The 16,316-nt window shown below is 42.3% G+C and overlaps 2 protein-coding genes across 2 annotated transcripts in view; both read left to right on the forward strand.

Annotated features, from left to right (window-relative positions):
* Positions 1-9,565, forward strand: part of LOC118314611 (zinc finger protein 462) — an 11,458-nt gene extending 1,893 nt beyond the window's left edge. Inside the window, exons 3-11 of the mRNA XM_035641163.2 lie at positions 1-3,774; positions 3,874-4,160; positions 4,521-4,639; positions 5,200-5,334; positions 5,449-5,692; positions 6,169-6,311; positions 6,407-6,630; positions 7,360-8,506; positions 9,058-9,565. The exon at positions 1-3,774 is cut by the window's left edge and continues 1,277 nt beyond it. Coding sequence (XP_035497056.2) covers positions 1-3,774; positions 3,874-4,160; positions 4,521-4,639; positions 5,200-5,334; positions 5,449-5,692; positions 6,169-6,311; positions 6,407-6,630; positions 7,360-8,506; positions 9,058-9,188 — 6,204 coding nt within the window. The 3' untranslated portion in view covers positions 9,189-9,565. The remainder of the gene's footprint in view (positions 3,775-3,873; positions 4,161-4,520; positions 4,640-5,199; positions 5,335-5,448; positions 5,693-6,168; positions 6,312-6,406; positions 6,631-7,359; positions 8,507-9,057) is intronic.
* A 600-nt stretch (positions 9,566-10,165) lies between these two features.
* mfsd10 (major facilitator superfamily domain containing 10) lies at positions 10,166-15,533 on the forward strand. The gene is made up of 13 exons (XM_035641170.2): positions 10,166-10,313; positions 11,513-11,696; positions 12,091-12,187; positions 12,362-12,465; positions 12,693-12,851; positions 13,013-13,204; positions 13,666-13,768; positions 13,888-13,999; positions 14,081-14,189; positions 14,301-14,391; positions 14,553-14,600; positions 14,711-14,800; positions 14,997-15,533. The coding sequence occupies exons 2-13, from the start codon at positions 11,544-11,546 to the stop codon at positions 15,098-15,100; spliced, it is 1,362 nt and encodes a 453-aa protein (XP_035497063.2). The 5' UTR covers positions 10,166-10,313; positions 11,513-11,543; the 3' UTR covers positions 15,101-15,533.
* Positions 15,534-16,316: the final 783 nt, after the last annotated feature.

Consider the following 16,316-nt stretch of genomic DNA (forward strand, 5'->3'; position numbering starts at 1 on the left):
ATGCACTCGACACACAAAGCAGGTAATTCCTTGCTCTACTGCAGATACTCAGCGACTAGATGCCAAGAGGGATCGTCGGAGTTGAACACATGCGACACAGCGCTCGGCTCAGAAAGGTCAGAATGGATTTCTCCCAAAAACGCAGATACAAAATACAAGGAAGATAGAAATACACCCTCACCCCTTAGTCCCACCTCCAGACAAGCAGACATGCTTTTGTATCAGTGCAACAACTGTGAGTTCAGTCACAAGTCAGTTGTCGTCATGCATGTCCACTATCAAAAAAAGCATCCAGATGAGGCGGTCACAATCGACAAAATCAAGCAGTCAACCCCTGTCACGTCACATACCTCGTCACAGGCGACGCCTGAGAAGTCCGTGACAGTTACACCTCAGACGGACATCTCCAATTCTTCTCAAAGCGAAAAAGCGGAGCCATCGCAGCAAAACATTTCTTTGTCATTTAAGAATCTGAAGCACACACCAGACACTTCTGAGACTCACTCGGAGAAAGAAAAGAAAACGAAGACGCCACCTCGCAAATCTAGCCGGGCACTGTCGTCAGGAATGGACAGTTCATACTCCAGTTCACCAGATAAAGTGTTTTACTGCCAGTCTTGCAGTTATTCCAATACCAACATCAGAAGCGTCGTTGCCCATCACAACATGAAACATGCTATGCATGGGCTCACCTGTAGAGAGGAGGTCTTTTTGTACAACGTAAAGGTGCAAAAACAGAAACTGCGAAGTGACGCCGAGACCTCGACAAGCACTGCATCATCCGATTCTAGACTTCGTAAAAAAGTTGACGTGTGGAGGGAAAAAGAAACGCAAAACGAGGAGGATGGCGGCGCGGTTGCTCCCAGTGTGGGATTGAATCCCTATGCGTGTGCAGAAAACCTGTTCTACTGCCAAAAGTGCAACTACGGAAATCCAACTTTAAAAGGAGTATTGAACCATCAAGCCAAAGCTCACCAGGGTATTAATACCAACCACGAATGTATTATTAAACACACTGCTTTGATTCATAACGACATTGAAAAATCAAAATCTCAAACAACAGAGTCATCCCCTTCTTCTCATCTACCTCTTCCCCTCATGGACGGAGGCGACGAAAATAGGTTTTTCTGCCACTTTTGCAACTACAGACACGAGACGGTGGCCATAGTAGTGAAGCATTACTTCACAATACATCGTGGATTTGCAGTAAAGGCCGAATATATCCATCAGCATACGTCCGAGCTTCTCAGTCAGATGGGGAGATCGCCCCGAAAATCGTCGGCAAGCCAAGAAGATGATGGTGCGTCCCTTCAGAAAAAAGTGGACAAAAAGAAAAAAGTGAAAAAGTTCGCCAACTGCTCCTCAGTTTCCGCGTCCTCCTCGCTGACGGCCACAGAAGCTCAGAGGATCCTCCAGTGCCACAGATGCGCATACAACACTCCGTATGTGTATATGTTGAGGAGGCATATGTGGAAAATTCACAGGTCAAACAACTCGATGAACGACATTTTGAAAGTGTGTTTTAAACGCGGGATGTTGGGGTCAGGGTATCACTGTGACTGGTGTGTTTTCTCTCACCAAAATGCAGCTGACCTCTTTAAGCACTACCGGGAAAAACACCCAGAAAATAAACAGAGCCTTGAGTGCATATCCTCCAGGTTATATGTCGGTCCTGACATAGTCCTTTCTAGGAAGAGGAAATCTCAAACAACGCGCACTGGTGACGTTGGCGGCGGTGACGGCGCTGACGGCGGCATACCCTCCCCAAGATTTGGGCCGAACGAAACCAAGACGTATTCGTGCAGAGCATGTTCGTTCAAAGGGAGCTCCATGTCGAGTATCACGAGCCACTACCGCGCTGTTCATCCTTGGTCTGTGAAAGACGACGGCTCAGTCCTGAATGTCATCACCAGCAAGAAGCCAAGTGCAAACAGCCACATTGCGGACGACCAGGACGAAACGCCCGAGTTTTTTGACGCCTACCAAGTGCCTCTTGAATTTGGCAACTCACCTGGTTCACCTCATGATGGAACAGACTCTCCCACCATGCTCAAGTGCCATCATTGCCCTGCAACGTTTAGTAACCACCACGGCCTCAAAACTCACTGTGGAATCAAACACCCGGAAGCCGAAACTAAAACTCCGGGGCGCGCGCATGTCTTCAATTGTCCGTATTGCTCGTACGTCAACAGCGGCAATCACGGAATTCTCACTCATTGCCAGATGAGGCATCCTGACCTCGAATGCAGGGCAGACAGTCACCAAGTGGATGAAACGCATCTACAGATTTGGGGCAGCTGTTTGACGAGAAAAGGTGAAAGTTTGCGATTCAGTGGGTACTTGTGTAAAACCTGCCTTCAAATCTTTGCAACGCCGGAGATGCTGAACAGCCACTGTGAGAACGACCACGATGGGACTGTTCCAAACATTGTGCCGAACGGGCTCAGACCAGCTCCCAAAGCATCAGCTGTCAGAAAACTACGACATTCCAATGCCCACAGCACTCTCGGATCAGTGTCGAAGGCTTCCTTCCTGCACAGGTGCCAGCTTTGCAGTTACAGTAGCAGCACAAAAATTGCACTCAGTCGGCACGTGCGTGTTCACCACAGGAATTCTTCTTTTTCAAGAGTTAAGGATTGTGTATACAAGTGTGTCCTGTGTCCGCGTTACTATTTCACGAAGACGCATCTCGGGAGCCATTATGCTAAGAAACATGGAAAGAACGCCTACATAAAATACTTCACACAGGTATACAAGCAGGTCACAAACAAGTCCGAGCCAACGTCTCCCAACTGCCCTTTAACTCAGCAACCAGAAAACACGCCTGAGGTATCGGAGTCTAGTGCAGTGACAGAAGACGGCAAAATATTAGTCTACAAGTGTCCAAGCTGTGACTATGTGAATGCGAGCTACCATGGGATTCTCACTCACTGCCAAATGAAGCATCCAACCGTCCTAGCCAGGGCAGATGATCTTAAAACGGATGAAGTACTCGTGACCGACATGGTCAGGTGTTCGAGGGGGAAAAGTTCCAATGAAAGGGGGTACATGTGTAAAAATTGTCCACAAATTCATGCAACGTCGTTAAAACTGAGAATGCACTGTGAGCGGGAACACAACTGGGCCAAGCCGGCAGCTTCTAAACACTCATCCGAGACGGAAACTGAAAAATGGCCTCATCACAGCTCCCGGAGCTCAGTGTCGGAGTCTACCTCTTCAAAAAACAAATCATCGCCCATCAACACCCCAGGGATTGACCTCAGTCAACAGCTGGGCTCTCCTGAGACGTCGGTGCAAGAAGAGGAGCTGCCGTACAAGTGCGGCATGTGTTCCTATTCGGCAATATGTCGAAAGTACCTGTATTGTCACTACAAGAACACGCACAAGTTGGATGCGCTCGGCACTTTCAACCTGCTGAAGAGGTATAACAAGCGTAAGCGCAAAGCGCCCAAAGCTAAATCTGAGGGAAGTGCAACAGTCCAATGTAAGAAGTGTCCAGACTTAATGTTCGACTCAGCTCAGCTGCTTATTGACCATTACACTACCTTTCATGGCTCAGACTGCAAGTCGGACTTTATTGTGTTATCTCAAAGATCACAGAGGAGCTCGGGGATTTACAAATGTGCGCACTGCCGCAAACAGTTATATGGAATTAGGAAGCTGTGTCGTCACCTGGATCGCCATCGAGCGAGGAGGAAAAGGAAGGCAATGGCTGCGAAGGCAATGGCATCGGTTGTCATGACGGCAACATCATCAGTGGACGCATCTAGCAAAGTAAGTTGCCTGCCGATATGATGATTCCATTTCTTTTTTTTATCACATGCTTGAGCAAGTTTATAAGTCGATGACCATTGCTGTGTTTTCATTTTTCAGATCTGTCAGCAAGATGAGCTACCCCTGTTGGAAACCGTGCAGGATCTGACCCGGTGGAACGTGGCGCTGGTAAAAACCTTCAGTTTGCAAACGAGTCCGCTGCCCTCGCCTTCGAAACCCGCCGATCCCGAGCCGCCGGAACCGAGCGAGGAAAGCAAGCGCACTTGCAGACACTGTGGGCGGACATTCATGTCGCTGAAGGGTCTGCGCTCACACGAGCGGAGCCACGCCGCGCTGGCGGCCATCAAGAAGCTGGACCATCTGCCTACCTTAGGATTGAAGCACAAGTAAGGATAAGATTTGCAATCGGCATTGTAAAACAAAAATGGGTACATCATTATTTGCTCATAGAAAAAAATACTGCTTATGATTATTACACATCACTTATATGTATTAGGAGCTCCCCTGTTGGTTTCAGTGTCCTTAACACACATTTTAATCGTGTAACCGAGCTAAATAATACTATATGGTAACACAATTAAAGTTTAATTGATACAGAATTGTTAGTACTTTTTTCAACAGTACAATGTCAACATGCTAAATTGAAAATTTCATTTAGCATGTTATGTCAAGAACTCCCAACATCTATTTGGTTATTGACAAGCTAATTGTGGGGGGTTTTGTGTTTTTTTCCTTTATCTCTACAGCATGAACAAATACATTGTCTACAAATCCGGGACCATCAAGCCTTTCCTCTGTGGTATCTGTTCCTATCGGACAACGGTCCTGGGCCTGTGGAGGAGTCATTTTAGGAAAAAACATCAAGGTGAGCATCCCATGTTACAATTAAACATGACAACTGGCAATTTTACTGTGGTATTATGATACATCAGATGTCTTTACTTTCACCTGAGAATTCATTAATGTATTCATGATTTTGTTGTCTACATTCATCAGTGTGTAAAACATTAAAGATAATGTCTGACATGCACGATGGTTTTTAAGATAAGTTGTTACAGGTCCAGTAGTATAAATGAATGTGGTAGCATCTGGTTTTGATGGTTTCTTACCACTAACATCCAGACGAGTATTATTTGGTACAGGCCCTCACAGGCACGGTGTCCTCATTGTTGACTTTTGGTGTGTTGTAAAAAAAAATAGCAACTTTAAGGGGAAAAAGAAAAGTTGTGAGTATTGGCTGCTGAAGTCATCCGTGTTCATTTTGAGAACATTCTCTGGTTTTAAATTGGTCGTAACCATAAATGCTGCAACTGAATCATTGAGTTTTCCATGTAGTGTAGTACGTTTTGTGAAAAATCTTTCGTCAAGATATTTCATTAGATTTGTTTTCTTTCATTTCCATGCGTGTTGCTGCTGGTTGCCCAGATGTCCTCATGGATCCTACGGAGACCGACAGCCGAGATGAGGATAACACTCAGAGGGCCAACAAGGAGCCTACCAATCTATCTGAGGAAAACCACAGTGGGCCTGAACCTGATGAAGAACTTGAAATGACTGAAAGCAAGTTGTCCATCCTATATTTTAGAAACCATAGTTTCAAAATCTGTTGAGAAATACACACTTGCAGCTTTTGGTCAGTGTGCTAACAGTCTGCGGTTTGTCACACTGTGACAGGATCGCTGTACTTGGAGCCTCCAGATGTGCAGCGGCAGCTGAACCACTACATGTTGATGGCTCAGACTGGTGACGCGTCCAAAGTGAACCAGCAGATACCAGACTTAAATGAAAACGGTCTTCTCCACTGCGAGTTCTGCAATTTTAACACTGGACACATGTCCAGTGTTCGACGACACTACTTAAACCGCCACGGGAAGAAGATCCTCAGGTGTAAGGACTGCAGCTTTTTCACTGCTTTAAGGTGAGTACAGCCAACACAAGTATTTCTGAAAACTACTGTAATTACTCCCTTTTTCCCCCACATAGTTTACAAAAATTTACAACTAAAAATATTACACTAAATAAGATGTAGAAAGCACAAAAATGGTCTCGTGGGAGAAGGCATCCTACAAATAAGGCCACAGAGGAAATTTAAAGTGCAAGAGGATTGAGTTACTGTTGACCTCAGCATCATAAAATGAATCTTAAAGTCAGTTCAGACGCACACAAAAAAATAATATAGTGCAATATATAGAAAATAGGGAGTTGCTTTTATTTAACTTATTTATTTCTCACTTATTTCAAACAGTTGAATCTGAACCATGTTTTTCTCAGAGGTTACAGGGAACCATCTTTTCTATGACAAAAATTACTTTTACGGTCACCTGTCACTTCCCTGTCGGCCAGGATATTTGTGACCTCTCTCGTCACCTGTTTGCTCTTTGATCTTTTTGTTAGGAAAACCCTGGAGATGCACATGGAGACTGGTCACTCTATGTGTCAGTCGGAACCTACGCATCAGAAGGACCTCCGCTGCCCCTTCTGCCTCTACCAGACCAAGAACAAGAATAACATGATCGATCACATAGTCTTGCATCGCGGTAGGATAGATGTTGGTCAGGATTCATTATACCCAACCCACTTCAATCCTTAGCTGTCATGTTTTATTCAGTCTCTTTTACTCTTTTGTTTTCAGAGGAACGTGTCGTGCCAATAGAGGTGTGTCGCCCCAAGCTGTCACGTTACCTGCAAGGCGTCGTCTTCCGCTGTCACAAATGCACTTTCACCAGCGGCTGTGCCGAAAACCTGCGATTGCACATGATGAAGCACGATGACATCAAACCCTACAAGTGTCGGCTGTGCTACTTCGACTGCACTCTGCTGAGCGACTTGGAGGCACACCTGAGTGATAAGCATCAGGTGAGGATTTGTCACTCAAGCCTTCTTTGCATCACAGGAATTCCTTTGTGTGTGATGAAACTATACTCTATCCACTTTGAATGTACAGGAATTTAAAAAAGGAAAGGAAACCATAGGCAGCTTCTTTGTTTGACGTTTTCAGAGGCCATTCCACTGAGCCCTTTGGACACTGGGCAAATAGCTGCCTGTGGACCAAATCTGGCCCTCAAACAAAAAATTTGGCCCCTGATTGATAGAGTTTACAGTAATTAGAATCAAAACCATAGTTATTCACAAATCTCCTGTAGGTTACAATGTAAATGCAAGAGTAATGTGAATCTATATAGCTAGTATAAACTAGTAACTCTTGGCATTTGCGTATGTGAATCATATTTTCCAAATGAATATTAATATCAGTTGTTGTTTCTCTATTAGCCCAAACTTCCCAGATACGACCCTAAAATAACCAGTTTTACAGATTACGTATTACTTAAAAAGGAAATGAAAAACATTGATAGTGTATAAGCATAAGTCTCTACCACATCTGTAATATATGTTGCCCCCCAATGAGCTTTGCTCCGGAATGTTTTTGTTTATTGCTGAGGAACGAAGGAATCTAGACCTTGGTTCCATCGGTTCAAAACGCAGATTCCTGAGTCCCTGAAATGTTTTCTAGGTCCTTGGTTAAGGTTTCATGTGGTTGAAGTGGGTATATGTTTTTAATTTTTTTCTTCTTCTTCTTTTGAACAGGTTGTGAGGAATCATGAGCTTGTGGGGCAGGTCAGCCTTGATCAGCTAAAGGCAAGGGTTGATAGGATGCCAGAGGAGGACGAAGAGAGGCCGTTATCAAACTTGGAGCAGCACAACAGTGAGGAGGAGCAGGATGTTAAAATCAACATTGTAACAGACTGCAGTGAAGTTCTGCACGAGACGCTAGCTGTGCACCCGGCAGATGCTAACATCGGGAAGCAGACTACGCCTAGGATGAAGGAAGCGTGTCTAAAGCAGGAGTCACAAGAACAAGCAGGGATTGTTTTCTTGCCAGACACCGCGAGAGGACAGATGATGAAAGATACGTTCGAACCAAATGTGGAGAACAAGGCAGATACCCAGTCTGAGGAATGCATCGGTCCAGAGAGAGAGAGGCAGACAAACGAGAAACAACCTAAAGTGAGAGGTAGTGAGGACAACGGTGTGATTTTCCCACGGCAAAAAGAAGAGGAGGCGGAGGGGAGCTCAGCAACATACGGTAAAATGGTGGGAAAAAGGGAGTCCCACAAATTAAACATTAATGCACTTCAGCACAGAACATTAAACTTGAAGCTTGACGCTAGAGCAGAAGAAGAAGTACTGCGTCGTGTCCTCGTGTTGGAGGAGGAGGGCAGCAGCCGCAGGATGCATGAGGAGGCACATCCGGAGAGGAGGGTCAAGAAAGAGCACAGTGGGGATGAGACTATAGGTGAGTGTCCGGAGGAAGAGGGTAGCACCCCTCTGGCCCACAAACCAACGCTTGCAGTTAACTCGAAGGCGAGGAAAAGTCACATGCAGGCGAATCACGTCAGGAGTCAGCAGATTTTTACATTTAAAAGTGATTCGCTGACTCCTCTGCCCAACTGTGTACAAGTGAAGACGAGTCACGGGGAGAGCGCAGGCGTGTCACTTGCAAACTGCAAAGAAGAAGAAGTCTGCACTCGGAAAAACGGCAAGGAGCTAACGGACCCTTATGGAGAAATGCCAATACTTGAGAATGAATATCTGAAGGATGCACCGCAGGCTCTTGGGTCTTGCAAGAAGGAAGAAGAAGATGAAATGATAATCGGAGACAACAAGAACCGTTGCAAGGAAGATGAGGAGGGAGACGGCATAAAGGAATCTGACAGTCCACATGGGCACAAAAGTGAGAATCTTAATCACAATGTACACAAATGTACACATTTAATGACAGATTTCATTAATAACTTTTCCCTCTAAGTTTTAATCATGTGCTTACATTCCGCTAAGGGAGGTGATTATTTTGACTTGTGAATTTGATCTCACAGGAACATACACAACTTAATATTGGTTCTCACCATGTAGAAAGTGAGAAGGACGTTTGACAAAACCAACACGATATCAGTGATCTTGGTTTAAACCCCTCTTTTAATATTAATATTTTAGTCATTGAAGCTTTCCAGCAAAAATTACAATCATTTGCAGGTTCCTATCTTTTTTTATTTCTACATTTTCCTCGTCGTTGTCCTGGTAAATGGAATATCTTAAGGATTTTTTCTGTTAAACACCCCAAAAAAATCATGATAGTCATTTTTAAATTTTCTGTCTTTTGTTGATTAATTATTTCATAAACAACTAACGAAAAATGTATTGGAACACCTGGGTTGCAGCTGCTTGTTGGTTTGGGAAATGACATGTGACTCCATCCTAATTCAATTTTTCAATTTTTTTTTCCAGGTGCAGGTGGGGCTTCTGAAGTCCTGTGCCCTTCAGTTACAGAAAATAAACTTTATACTTGTGACCTTTGTGGACGAAACCTCACAAACAGCTCTGACTTGAAGCATCACATTATGAGACATGGAATATGACGTTCCGTACGTCCGCCACAGCCTCTACTGTTAATTATTGATTGTCTAGATTTAGTTTTTTGTGAACTGTCCCATACTGTTTTACTTTTGTTACGTATTTGTAAACGACCAGTTAACAAATTTTATTCATTTTTCATGTTTTTTAGATTTTAAACCTTTTCTAATTAAATGTTTTTATGCTAGGATTTAAGTTGTGCAACTCGATAAATAATACTTATAATAATATGGCCCATTGTCATTAAGATCTTATTTAGATTTGTGTTTCTTTTCAAAACATGAAAGGATATGCTTAAATAACATTAGTTACCACTGTAAGATGTGCAAAAATATTTACACTGTGAACTGTTATAAATAAACTTTATTTCATACCTGTTTAATTCCTGCGCCACTATCAACCTCAACACCAAACCCTTTTTCTTTTTTTTTACTGTTCAAATCAGTGTGTTAATAATGAAAATGTTTGTTGAATGCAGTGTCATGATAGATAGACTACCTTGTAGACTACCTGATAGAATACTACCTTGCCTGTGTGTGTATGTTGATTAGCTGATACAAAAACTGGAAACTATTAGAAAATCCAATTTTAGAAAGAAAAAAAACAAGCTTTTTTAAAAAATAAAATCAATTTGTCGTAAAACTAAACTTTAAAAACTGAAACCCCTCAACAAAATGTTTTTTAGTTGTGCAACAATGAGGTAAAGCTGGGGCCTTTGGGGTTCTCTGGTAGGTTTCCTGCGTTGCCCAATTTGTAAAAATCCAGTCTTGCTCATCTATAAAGCAGAAAGTGAAATAATTAACGAACATTGATAAACCCGTCACTTACATTTTATAAACCCTTTGTAAATGGAGCCTTATCAGAAATTGGGTCAGGTTCTTGCCGTTATGAATATCTGTTTGTACATAACGTTCCGTTTATGTCTGAAGCCATAAAACACGAGCCGACGCGAACGCAGCATTGCGGTGCGCGTTCATTGGTGAACGACGCTTCTTGTCATCCACGTGAAAGAGGACACCGCTTCCTGGTGTGGACTCATAATAATGGACTGATGAGAGGCAGAGGGGGCAGAGCAGCGCGAGTCGATGTGATCCGTCGATCTGTTTGAAGAGTCTGCGGAAATACAAACTGTGAGTAAACCGAACGTTTCTGATCGCTCGGTCGATAATAACCCAAAGGAGAAGAGGTGATGCTGACGAAGTCTCTGCCTCTGGATCGATATAACACTGCGGAAGCAACTATTTGAGCAGAGGAAGACTGACAGGTTTCAGTTTTTAATATATAAACATATATATGTATATGTATATATATATATATATATCTATCCATTTACGGAGGAGTTCATGCAGCCTGGGCACAAAGTTTGCCCTGAGCACTAACCAGGAGTTATTTCCTCCTTCCTGGAGCAGAGTCCCCTCTTCCCTGATGACTTACTCAGGAGATGCACTACATGGGAAAAGTGCGGCAACGTGCAACTTAGCTCCTCGTACATGTCATTTTTGCAACGCCATTGTTAAAATTCAAGATTTGACTTGAGTTCAGGTACAAACATGTTATGAGCAAGAAAAAAAATAGTACCCAAAGTAACAAGTTTTGCTTGTGAGATTTTAATCTGGAAAGGAAGTAACTCTAGCTGTCAGATAAATGTAATGAAGGAAAAAGTTGTTTCCTTTCGCAATGGAATGGGTTATAAGTATAAAGAAGTATAAAGTTTACTTGAGGGAAGTAAAAGTACCTCAGATCATTACTACTTTCTATGTCTGCTTTGTCTGCCAAAGCACCCTGTTTTTTTAAAGATGCTACATTAAAGCTTATTATTATATTATTATTACTAAAGTGCTAAACTTGATTAAAACTACTTTTTCATCCACAAACAATAACTTGTATATGTTTAGACAGTGGTATAACATAAGATGTTTCCTGAAGTTCTGTACTTTTACTTTACTTGAGTGTTTCCGTGAAATGCTTTTTTTATTCTTCCACTTCATTGCATTTCAGAGCTAATATTTGTGCTTTTATAAATCCCTAAATTCACGGAACAGCAAGACTTGTGATGATGAACCTTGAAAATGGGACACAAACCCTTTTTTTATTAGCTTGTGACCTCTTTCAGTAAAGCCCTGTCTGTTTGGGGCTGCTTGTCATGATTTGTTCGAAATAACACTTTTCTTTCCAGGAAACATTTCAGGGAAATTACAAGGAAGTGAAACACCTGTAAAAGTGAAGCTGTTTATTACGACTGGGGTTTCTTCCTCAAGGCTTTCCTCCCTCCTGTTGCTAGAGATAAGAAGCTTATTAATCTTTTGCCGAATGTGTTTCTTCTGAGCAGGAACGTCGCGAGAGAACATTCAGTTGGTGGAATGTCGGACGTAAACAAACCTGAAGACGATGGCAGCTCGTTCTCCTCAAAGGTCCTCAACGTGGTGTTCGTCATCCTGCTGCTGGACCTGCTGGGGTTCACACTGATTCTACCTCTACTGCCTGCCATTTTGGACCATTATGCACAAACAGGGGTTCGTTTTTTTAAGAAATAATATATTCTGAGCATTCAGATCACCTCAAATGCACATTTGAAATAATTGCATTAACTCATTATTTTTTGGAGCAGATAATAATAACATCACATTAAGAGGGAAAAGGAGAAGTTGTCTGCAAACTGAAAATCCAAAATGTGTATTACATGTCTTTTATGGGCTACACGGTGTGGTTTCTCTGCACAAAGCAAATTGAAAGGGGCGTCTTTTTGGCATCATGTGATTTGCTAATTGTCGTGTCTGATTAGATTTGCAGCGATGGGCTGTGCTGGTGGTGGGGGGGGGATCTGCAAGCTGACTCATGCTGAATCGACCTCTCTGCCTGGTTTTCATAATGTCCCCGTGTGATGTGATGTTTTTTTCTTTTCGGTAGGATGCTGCGTATCAGTCTCTGCAGAGTGTTGTGGACTGGTTCAGGGAGGCTGTTGGGATTCCTTTGGAAAAGAAATACAACAGTGTCCTGTTTGGAGGTATATCGAATTGTTTTCACGTCCTCGACAGCTCATTTAGAGCTCTGCCTCTCATGGACTTGTGATCAAGTGAAAATAAAAATGTAATAATGGCAATAAAAATAAAAGTGGGGGGGGGGGTTCATTCCAGGTCTCTGGTTTGATTTTGTGTGTGCTGCTCAACTTACCTTTCAGGGTTGATCGGCTCTTTGTTTTCGCTGCTGCAGTTTCTGTCGTCACCTATAACCGGTGCTCTGTCAGACCACCATGGCAGACGACCCCTGCTCATTCTTACCACAGTGAGTATAACACCAAACTTGGCGTTAATATGTGTATTACCTACGTGTTTTATTGGCTTAAGAAAAATAAATGCCTGTAATATTTGACATTAGGAAGCTTCTAGAAAAGATCAAGACTGTAGAAATGTTATCATTAATCATGGAGTCACAGTTTGTGAAAGGAAAAATTTAAAGTCATGCCGTCAACGCTGAGTCCTCCGGGTCTAACTGGCTGCCTTGTGTTCCAGTTAGGGCTGATGTCCTCCTATGCGGTGTGGGCCGTTTCCCGGAGCTTCAGCATGTTCCTTTTGTTTCGGGTAATTGGGGGCATTTGTAAGGGCAACGTCAGCCTCTGCACTGCCATCGTGGCCGACTTGCCTTGCCCAAAAGCGCGAAACCGAGGAATGGTATGCACTCACATTTGTTGGCATGTTGTTGAAACTGGATGTATTAAGACGCTGTACATGTGACTGGATGTGTTTTCTAATATTGCAGATTAGCCAGTTTATGCTTTTGTTATTGTCTTAAGTGTGACAGAAACTAAGATGATTTTTTCTTTGGGGAACAGGCCATGATTGGCATCGCCTTCTCCTTGGGCTTCACCGTGGGGCCTTTGATGGGCGCCTACTTTGCCCTCAGCTCCAGGACAACGGGAAACGTCTTCTACCACGCTCCGGCGCACCTCGCCTTGGCCTTCAGTGTCGCTGATTTGCTCTTCATCTGGCTAATGCTGCCAGAGACGCTCACGAAGGATGTCAAGGTTCGCTGCTGCCAACTGACGAACTCGATCACACCCAGCTTCGCTCGAGGAGCAGTAGTTTCTGTGTGCTATGTTTTAGGATACATTAAAAAATGATTTGGAAAGAGAATCTTGAGTGAGCTGAGATAAACTCTTTCAGCCTGTAGACACAGACAGTTCTCTTCCTTGTGAGACTCTGAACTCTGGGTAGGTGTTAAGAGATTTCCTTCGGCTACCAAAAGTATTCAGAAGAAGTCCTTTAAGAAGTGCAATTAGCCTAAAATGTGCCACAAATCTTGTTTAATGTTTCATATGTCATTTTTACTTTTTGGATGTTGTGTACTCTTGACTCAGTTGTATTTTGTTGCCACATTTGCTTTACATGTTCCTTTTTCTCATGCAGCTTTTGTTTTTTTGGTGAGCCAAAGGCAGTGTTCCACTCAGTGAAGTTCTATTCTATTTTTTTTCTTGTGTCACCCTAGGCTTCGTCCTCAGGGTTGGAGGACTCCAGGAACCTCCTGAACCCGGTATCTTTGTTCCATTTTTCAGCTGTTACCAGGACAAAAGATCCCCCTTCAAAAGAACGTGAGTACTCCGCACACTGGATTCCTGTGTGTGGCAAGAGGCTTACACTCATTTCAACCGTTTTTTGAAGCATGATTAAACTTTGGCACGCTGACGGAAGAGTGGGTACGTCTCTACAGGAATGCAGAAGCTTCAAGTGTTGGGCCTTGTTTATTTCTGCTACCTCTTCCTGTTCTCTGGTCTGGAGTTCACGCTGAGTTTTCTGACTCACCAGCGCTTCCACTTCACAAGGTACAAACTCAAAGATAAAGCTGTGTCAGTTTTAGTGAATGCACACGAGCAGCAACCTTGCATCTTTTTTTCTCTCGACAGTATGCAGCAGGGGAAGATGTTCTTCTTCATTGGTGTCATCATGGCTTCGATCCAGGGGGGATACGCTCGCAGAATTAAACCCGGGCACCATATCAAGGCTGTTCGTATGGTAGGAGTCTTAGACCTGTCCAAAGACCTGCACACGTGACCCCTTGTGCTGCTGATGAGACACTTGCAACACAAATGTCCTCCCTACTGAATTGTGTGTCTTGTTTTTTAGGCGATCGTAACATTAATCCCAGCATTTATTCTCATTGGTTTATCGTGGAATACAACGATGCTTTACATCGGCTTGGCGTTGTACTCCTTTGGTGAGTAGTGTTCACGTTCACTTTGTTTGACCGAAGCACATAGTATTTTTTTTTAAAGACTTCAACATGTGATGATAGATACATCTAAGGGATTTGTTTGTTTTTGTGAAATGGAAAGTTTTCTTTTTTTCCCACATTTTATATTTCTCCTTTTGTTACAGCGGCTGCAATAGTAGTTCCGTGCTTGTCCACACTTGTTTCTGACCACGGTGAGCCTCCGGTTCATTCTCATCTATTTTAACTCACAAGCCAATTTGATTATTGTATAAATGTGTTCATCATCACTGCTCCTGATTATCTGCTGTGGGTCTACCTCCAGGCTCGGCCAGTCAGAAAGGCACAGTGATGGGGATCCTGCGTAGTTTGGGCGCCTTGGCCAGAGCACTGGGACCAGTTGTATCATCTTCTGGTGAGGAAACCTTGTAGATTTGTTTGTAACAAATAGTCCTCCGCCCTCTTCTAGTGAAATCAAACATTTCATTGTCTAGATTAATTCATTAACATTCAAGGGACAAACTTTTTTGAAATGGCACCATTTAATTTGTTTGCTATATCTTTGAATGCCTCTGCAGTGTGCTTGTTTAACTGTGGGGTTTGCTTCACAGTTTACTGGATAGCTGGAGCACAGACCTGTTTTCTCCTCACATCAGCCTCCTTCGTTATTCCCCTCGCTCTCTTGAGGACAGCTGGGAGGCAAAAGGAGGAGTGAGCAGCACAAAGACTTGAACAGACTGATTGCAGAGGCGTTCCGATATTTTGCTGGCTCAATGAATGTAATGATGTGTACGTTTGCACGTGCAACAATCATGAGGAGATGTGCAGTATATTTTTCTACGCTGCTTGCCAGGGATCATGATATGAAATACAATATTGCGAGTAGATTGATGCACACATGATGTACAAAGTGGTACTGATGCAAGGGACATAAATGGACATAATGCCTTGTACTCTATGTGCTCATGTAGACCTGTGCATATTATGGACTGCACGAGCAAGGGTGGGTTAGAACTTTCATTTGTCGAACATATTCTTTTTTTTAAGATTGTACAAAAGGGTTCTCAGAACATGTATTTAATTACAACTTTGATGTACTTTACTTTAGTATTTCCATTTTATATATATATAAAAAATACTCCACTACATATGTTTTACTTCGTTACATGTCTTGAGCGCCAAAGGTTTACATAAAGAATATTTCACCCAGCTAAAGAACTAGGTGAACTAAAAAATAAGTTCCAACTCAGCAGCTACATCATTAAAAATACAGTTAAATCCAGATTAAGGTCATGGATTTGTTTTTCTTTAAATATTTTTGATATACTTTTTTAATACATTGAGCAAAAATTTGAATGCAAGACTTTTACTTGTAATATTTTTTTTTTCTTTAAATTTGTGGCCCGATTTATTTAGAAATACTGAAGGTGCCATAGCCACTCTACAAGACCACAATACCAGTACATTACATTTGTTAATAATGTGTGATTGATGATGACTTATAATTTGTCTTACAGTATTATGAAAATCTAATTTACAGACAGAGTTGCTGAGAGTGGCGGTTGACTCCACTTAAAATCTTATGAGCTAGAAAATTATTGAAAATTTAAAAAAAAAACCATCTTCTGAGAAGTTGATTTGAATTGAATTGATTAGAATTTTTTTGAAAATGAAATACTTTATTTCGAACACTAAAAAAAATGTTTTTTTTGTTTTTGTTTCCGAAATGGAGTAGAAGCAACATGCTTATCACGTCCTACCCCCGTTCTATACAAGAATCGTATTAATAATACTGATAATAATAATCAATAATCAAGTATTTTTTATATCATGTCCAAGGAAAAATAAATGAGAGAAAAAAATCTCTCTGTATCTCCAAAATAATTGATTTGTCCAGGTAATAAATGATTTCTTGCTTTGTACATGGTTTG

Source organism: Scophthalmus maximus, chromosome 19, assembly GCF_022379125.1.
Source record: "Scophthalmus maximus strain ysfricsl-2021 chromosome 19, ASM2237912v1, whole genome shotgun sequence".
Lineage (NCBI taxonomy): Eukaryota > Metazoa > Chordata > Actinopteri > Pleuronectiformes > Scophthalmidae > Scophthalmus > Scophthalmus maximus.

What these genes read in the sequence shown, in the direction of transcription:
- mfsd10 (XM_035641170.2), top strand. Translation starts at nt 11,544, where the DNA reads ATGTCGGACGTAAACAAACCTGAAGACGATGGCAGCTCGTTCTCCTCA. An exon ending in AAGCGCGAAACCGAGGAATG is followed by an intron (nt 12,852 to 13,012) that starts GTATGCACTCAC and finishes TTTGGGGAACAG; the next exon opens with GCCATGATTGGCATCGCCTT. An exon ending in CACACTTGTTTCTGACCACG is followed by an intron (nt 14,601 to 14,710) that starts GTGAGCCTCCGG and finishes GTCTACCTCCAG; the next exon opens with GCTCGGCCAGTCAGAAAGGC.